Here is a 7,696-nt window from a genome sequence, read left to right as displayed (position 1 = left end):
CTTGTACTTGCTCTTTTCCTAACCAGACTGGCAGCCGCCATTCACCGGAGGCCGAACCTGGCAGTCACACAGAAGCTTTGGTTATGGCTCTGGGATGAGTTAACCGCTCCAATTTATACCTTCGCCCCCCAGGCTGGACAGCCCAAGTCCAAATGCCAATGTCAACCTGGGAGAAAGTGAGCCACTTATAGTTTCCTGGCACTGAATGAAGTGCCCGAATCACGGAACAACTTTCAAGTGGCACGTCAACTAATAAAAATGGAGCGAATGCTTTCCTCTTTCATGACAAAACAGACCAAGCCAATAAGCACCTGAAACAGTAACAACAATGCAGTCAAAATAAGCTGTTAAAAAGGACAGCAAGCAACTGGGTCTTTTAAAAGCTTTCGCTAGGAAAGATGAAGAATCCTGGGAAATCTATGCGAGAGAGAAGTCCAATACTGATCTCATTCACATCCTGAAGTCGGTATATGCCCATGAAGATTGCCTCCACCCCAAGTACACACGCACGCGCACCTTCTTAGGTTGCTGACAGGAATGAATTTGTTTTATTTTTTAAATATATCTTTATTGATTTCAGAGAGGAAGGGGGAGGGAGAGAGACAGACAGAAACATCAATGATGAGAATCACAGATCGGCCACCTCTTGGCATGCCCCCCACTGGGGACTGAGCCCACAACCCAGGCACGTGCCCTTGACCGGAATCGAACCTGGGACCCCTCAGTCCCCAGGCCGACGCTCCATCCACTGAGCCAAACCAGCCAGGGCCTGACAGGAGTGTTGAACTGAGCAAAAGCTGGGGACAGCCGCAAAGCTGGCTTTGGTTGCAGACTGTTGCACGCTAAGCCCCAAGAAATGATTGGCGATCACCTATGGTTCTGAACCGGCTGCTTCTTCCTCGGCCCTGATGGATGGCTCAGCGTTGGCAGCACGGCTTCCAAGATGCGCTCCCACACACTGCTTCCTGCACTGTTCTCTGGTCTGGCTGCAGGGTCCCCAGCACAGCCAAAGCCAAGATGATCTCATTCTGTCTCCAAATCTCAGAAGAAAAAGAAAAATCCATGTCTGAGCCCCTGCACGCCAGCGGGGTTGGCACGCTCCTCGGCGCCACGCTCAGGGGCTGTGCTAAAGCGGCCGCCTCCATGGACAGCAGGACAGGCCACCCACAAGCGGGCAGGGGAAATCATCTTTTTTTTTTTTTAAATAAAATATATTTTATTGATTTTTTACAGAGAGGAAGGGAGAGGGATAGAGAATTAGAAATATCGATGGGAGAGAAACATTGATCAGCTGCCTCCTGCACACCTCCTACTGGGGATGTGCCCGCAACCCAGGTACATGCCCTTGACCGGAATCAAACCTGGGACCCTTTCAGTCAGCAGGCCAACTCTCTATCCACTGAGCCAAACTGGTCAGGGCGGGGAAATCATCTTATAGAAGCCAGTGCTTTCCATTCACCAGCAAGTCTGAAAAGTTTTAATCTGTTTAACTAATGAGGTTAATTCACAGCAAAACGTAAATAATCAGCCAGAAATGGTTTGCTCATTTTCTTAATTTTTTAAAACAGAAAAGATCATTTAAAACATTCCTTCTTGTCCTACCCAAGTGATGAGATGCAGAACTAACGCTTCAGAGAGGAACTTATCAATGAAACATCAACAAGTTACAGATAAACATTTTAATTGATTAAATATATATTTTCCAAGATCTCTTTGAAATCGCATTTGAACTGTACTAATCAACAGCCAAAGGCAATATAAAAGTTTAAACCAACAATGTTCTGACATGGACAGGTGACAGGAACCGCTGCTATGTGAAGTCACACACACTGCTCCCAAGAACAATGATATTTTAGAAGATAATCCATCTTAACATGTGCAAGGACAAGTCTGTAATCAAAGGCTGGAAGAAATATATATTAGTGCCTGCTTTTTCAAAGTTTATTTTACATTTTAAATACAGTATTTTCTCATTAAAAAAACAAAACAAAACACAACAAAACAGCCCGGAAGTGCCTAACACCATGGTTTCTAGACCGTATGTACATGAGAGCTGACGGACAGCTGACAAGTGCTCTAATGTAACAGTGTGAACGTCTATGAGCTGAAACTAATCAAAATGAAAAAACACAGGTTAAGCACTTCTTAGGAAAAATAATCCAGTTTCCAAACAACAGAAAACAATTAGGTATGTACAAAACCAGGTATTAAAAAAACAGAAAGAACGCAGCACACAAAACCAACAGCCCCTTCCTTATGTAGTGAACTGTACCCACTGCAGGGGAGCCCTCCTACAGAGTGACTTAGGATCTGACATGTAAAAAATGGAAGTATTTCAGTAACAACATAGAGTAACATTACGTGTGTATATTGCCATCGTTGTCATTTTCTATCTGTACTATCCTCCCTCTGAAAACAAGAATCTCTAGACTAGTCAATCACTTATATATATCGGAGGCAATTAATTAACCCACATTTGTTTCCAGTGAAGAAAATGAAGGTGTACCTCTTCCCATCAATAAAAACATAATACAGACTAAAGCCATACAAAATTTCAGCGTGGGCATATGCACTTCCAATTCTCTAGTAATTCCAAACGGAAGTCCTGGAGGGTTTGTGCCTAAGGAGTAACAAATTAAAAATGGGCCGTCTCTGGCAGTGATCTCCACATAGTGCAATGTTCTTCTTCATACACTGAATTATATTTAAATGATTTTCTCTATTTTTAATTCAGTGGGTGGCAATTTGAGTTTACAAAACTGTTTATGTAACTATATGCTTGTGTAGAAAACAGTTTCAATTGGAGATGCTCTTACACAAAGCCAAATCAAGACAAATATGAGTGGCTTTTGGGCTGCTACAGGCAGTATACACACCAAATGAAGAGGCCCGTGAGCCGTGGAGGCGAGGGTGTTGAGGTGGTCTGCGTGTGCTGACACTTGCATCAGCAATCGGGTGTGGACATTCTATTTTAAGATCATCTCAGAAAGTAACTCCCTGTAATGTAACTCTGAACTAAGCAGCTGTTCCCAAAGCAAAAACCAATCTGGGTCATTCACAACCACATCAAATTGAAGCAACTATTTCCCACTATAATCTGTGAGGTCTCGAATTTTTAAGTTTTAAAAATCGTGATCTTCCCAGTTGTGTGCCTCGGGTAGAACACTAACGTAAGGATTTCACGAGAGGGCGCTGTAACGGTGGGCTCCCATAAACACATCGGGCAGGTAGCAGGGGACTAACCCAGCGGGGCTCCACCGCGGGATGTTTATTCTGGAGACCTTAAAGATGTAACACGCAGCTCACGGAACTTCCGCATCCTCTAGGGATGCTGCTGGTCGGCACCGAACGGCGGGCTAGGTCTGGGAACCCCTTTACCCCTAAGGATTAATGCTAAATGGTCTCCAGGAAGTCCCGATTCTCAACAAGAGTTCACAAACCATCAGACCACAACCAACAGGGCAAACACTCACTGCAATGCTCCACAAAAGTCAAAAGAAACTTCCCAACTAAATGCCATCTTCTGCCCAGCCCTAGGCTCCAGGCTCTGCAGTAACATCTTTATCTCGTATAATAGACTCTGTAGTAGACTGACTTTGACCTCCACAAAGAGTAGGAGTTGTCGAACTTGAGGAGGTAGACTCCTCTCCCTGGGTATTGGTGGCTGCCGGCGTACACCTCCTCGTGACAGTCCCGTCGGTACACAGGCACAATCTCGTCCAGCAAGGGCTTGTTGGCATCCTTTTTGGCTTTCTCTTCAGAAGGGATGTTTTCTGTGAAAAGGAGAGAGACAAATCATGCATTTCCATCAAGCACTGAAACGCCATCCTTTCTTTCAGTAACTGCTTGTTAGAAATTCACTTTAAAAAAAATTCGCTTGCCCTAGCCGGTTTGGCTCAGTGAGTAGAGCGTCGGTCTGCGGACTGAAGGGTCCCGGGTTTGATTCTGGCCAAGGGCATATGCCTGGGTTGTGGGCTCGATCCCAGTGTGGGGCGTGCAGGAGGCAGCCAATCCATGATTCTCTCTCATCATTGATGTTTCTATCTCTCTCTCCCTTCCTCTCTGAAATCAATAAAGATATATTAAAAAAAATTCACTTGATCCATTCTGACCTATGTGCATTCGAGCGTATATTGATTAGTAGGTTTGCTCATTCATTCACTCGTTCATTCACACATATGAGTCACTGCTATGTGCACAGCTCTGCCGGGGCCCTGGGAGCCCAGTGGTGAACATCTGGCTGTGGAGCGGCTGTATTCTCTCCCTCTCTATACTCTATCACTGCTCCTAATTGTGAGCCTCACTTTCCCCTTCCAATCCATTCAATTCCCAACTGGAAGGCTCTCCCTCATCTGCGTAAGGCCACAGACTCCTCCTCCTGCTCACCAATCTGGAAGTCCTCTCTGCTGTAGGAAGGGAGGCCACCTAGGAGCACTGTTATCTTAAATATGAGGAATGAGATGAGAAAACCGTAAGAGGTAGGCACTCAGAGACACTCTGACAATTCAATTATGTTCACTAGGCCTGTGTAATCTAGGGATGATCCCAGTGACAGAAATATGAGCTCTGGTTCTAGGCTGGCCCCAGTCAATAGTTTCAGTGTAATGACATAAGGTTAGAGGAGAGGAAGACAGATATAGAAACCTACAGGAGGGAGACAATTATACACCAGTTCAAAAGTCTCAGCTTAACATATTAAATATAAACAGCTTCAAGGGAAATAGGTCAAGGGAATGTTCAGCATAGAAGATAGAAGACTTTCAGGTTTATAAGACGGCAGAGTGAATGTGGTGACTGCGTTAACTGTGTGGTGACTGTCCATGGCTACTACCAGGAATTTTAACAAAAAAGTCTGACAAACTCCCAGAGTCTAGAGGCGCTTAAGGCAACATGATCATGAACTCTATATACTGTGGCATCCTCGATGGGATCCTGGACATCAGGTAAAAACTAAGGAAAGGTGAAAAACGATGTACTTCAGTTAATAATAATGTATCAGTACTGGCTCATTAGAAATGATGAATGTACCACAGTACAATGTACAATATTAACAACAGGGGAGATTGGGTGCAGGGGTGGGGAGGTGGGGGTGTAATATGGGAATTCCATGTACTATCTTTGCAACGTTTCCTATCAGTCTAAAAATATTCTAAAAAAGAAAGTTGTTAAAAAAAAAAGATGATATAAACAGGCCCAAATCAGATCACAGCAATACTTAAAAATTAATGTCCTTCATTTACAAAGGAGAAATACAAAGCCATTCCAAATGTACACTGTTGCCTAAAAGGATATCCATGAAACAGATCATTGGCCCATTAGTTCAAGACCCAAATTTTGTTCAAAATCTGTAAAACTGAAGTTACTAGGATGGATGAACAATGCTTCTTTCATCACTTTAAGCAAAGACTTGGGACCTGGAAGCAAGAAAGTGGAGACTTACAGTAGGAAGATGGGTTACACCCACCACGCTTCAGAGAAAACAAACTCCTCTTTCAAGACCGAATGGAGAAAAAACCACAGCAACAAACAAAAACCCGGACTCCCATCTACCTGAGCGGAGAGGATCCTCAGGAAACACAATGTGGACAAGCCTTGGTGGCTCAGTGGCCTCCCCAAGGAGGCACATGCATAGGGACCAAGCAGCTTGTGAGCTGCCCCTTCCAACAAGAGGGAGTTGTACGCACGCCCAGCAAGCACTTCCTGGGGACGACCAATGCTCACAGTGGCTACTTCACATTAACACAGAGGTTTCATGGGTTAGTGTTAGCTGCCAATTGTTTTAAGGTTCAAAACAGCACCAGGAAGGTCATGCCATCTTCCACTTGAGGGGCATTCTAGATTAGATTTGGGGTATCAGGGTTCCCACCTCTAGATAGGTCCCAGCCATGCTTACAGTGCTCCTCCCAATAGCAATAACCCCAAATTATTCTAGCTGAGGCTCAGACCAGGAAGTAACCTACTTTTAGAAGCTCTTCAACGGGCAGGCAGGAGAAATACTCCTGTACCTGCTCCTGAACAGAGAACTCTTCTATGTGACTCACAAAGCTCTTTGTAAGTAGAACTATCTGCACACGCACACACACTTTCCTTCGCAGACATCTGCCAACGGTCTGATTGCAATGAGTCCCTGTGATGACCCAGAAAGGCCGGCACAGGCTCAGTGCCGGGTCCTGAGGTCGCTGAGACCGTGGCCCTGGCACCTGCTCTGCTCGGCTCTCTGTCTCACTTCTTTTTGCTTTTCCCTCTTGTATCTTTTCTTTCGGGTTCAGTCAGGAGTATGTGTGGACCACACTTCATCTTGCTGGTGGCCCTCAGAGATGAAGACGGCTGGAGACAAAACGCCACGGGAGACACAGAAGCTCCGAAAGGACACTGCCCCGGATGTTTCCACGCATGGCCAGGCAGGGGCTCGGGGTGGTGACATGACTGTGCTGCTCAGAAGCTCACGGAACCCTGAGCCTCCCTCCACACACTCCCCCGACCGCCTGCCCCTTTAAAGTGACCCATCTAGTCTCCCAGCCTCTTCAGGAACGAGCGGCCCGTCTACCAGCGTCTGAACAGCGGGCTCCCAGGACCCACGAGAAGGTGCTTCCCGTTCTCACCGTCAGCTCCCTCCAGGTCACTCTCCACCGCGGCAGCAAACACTGAAGTGCTTACTAGGCACCGTGCACAAAAGCCCGAGTTCTAGCCTGCTATGTGACAATATCGAGGAGACCATCTTCTCAATTAATAAGCAATACATTTGATAACCTACTTCCTAGACTGTCCTTGGAAACAATTTTGTCCACTTAGAGCAAATAAAAAATTACCCTCTAGTGAAACAGGGAAGAGTGATTTTTAAAATTTGTATGTCTTGTAGGATGTTCTAGTGAGTTTCTGTACTTACATTAAAATTTTTTATAATAATGACCTAAAAAGCTAACACCAGAAACAAATTTAAATAAATTCCGAAGTTGGCAGAATTTCTTGCTTGCGCCTTTGAAATTTTTCAAAATCACGTTGCACATTTAGCTTTCACACACACAAGGCTGGAAGTAAAATGCTATTCAGGAAGCAGAAAACCAATGGCCAAACAGACCTTGTTCAGGCACCAGTCCCTACAGGAGCTGGCCTCTCACCACCTTCCCAGCCAAAGCCCCACCCCTGTAGGGAGTGATCCTGCCTGTGAAGTGTTCATCAGGAAGCGTAAGGCTGGCTGACCTCTGAACCGCCGCCCCTTCCGCTAAGACACAACCCAGCAGCTACTGAATATGGACCAATGGCTCTACCTTCGTCGTCCTCCTCGTCATCGCTGGATTCACTGACATGCACGCTGACAGCAGTGTTCGGAGAGTCTGTCCATTCAAAATATACCCCAAACCCAATGTCATAACTGTCTGTGGCAAATTCCCAGAAGAGATAGGATCCTTCTTCGTGGGTGGGTACGCGAACAGTGACCACCTCTCCTCGGCCCACCGTGATCACGGAATCCGCGTCCTGCCGGATCTTCTCCTTAAAGTCTTTGATCTGGGGTCGCGTCCACATGGATGGAGCTGCTATTACTGGAAGAGAATCTAAAGACAACAGAAATTACAACAGCTACAGGGGAGGAGCCGTCACCTGAGGCACCCAGCTGCACGCAGGCACTCAGGGCGACACGGTCTACCGGATGGAGGACTCAGAGGCACATAAAGGCCCCCCCAGGGAGGTCTCCCCA

General features: G+C 46.0%; 1 protein-coding gene across 1 annotated transcript; it reads right to left on the bottom strand.

The window, feature by feature from the left end:
• Positions 1-1,664: 1,664 nt before the first annotated feature.
• On the bottom strand, positions 1,665-7,624 carry LOC102431731 (Golgi resident protein GCP60-like). The gene is made up of 2 exons (XM_006103236.3): positions 7,269-7,624; positions 1,665-3,773 (listed from the first exon to the last, which is right to left on the bottom strand). The coding sequence occupies exons 1-2, from the start codon at positions 7,522-7,524 to the stop codon at positions 3,562-3,564; spliced, it is 468 nt and encodes a 155-aa protein (XP_006103298.1). The 5' UTR covers positions 7,525-7,624; the 3' UTR covers positions 1,665-3,561.
• Between the last annotated feature and the right edge of the window lie 72 nt (positions 7,625-7,696).

This window comes from Myotis lucifugus, unplaced genomic scaffold (assembly GCF_000147115.1).
Source record: "Myotis lucifugus unplaced genomic scaffold, Myoluc2.0 scaffold_473, whole genome shotgun sequence".
Classification (NCBI taxonomy): domain Eukaryota; kingdom Metazoa; phylum Chordata; class Mammalia; order Chiroptera; family Vespertilionidae; genus Myotis; species Myotis lucifugus.
The sequence above is the reverse complement of the archived record's forward strand: the minus strand, read 5'-3'. Positions and strand labels throughout refer to the sequence as shown.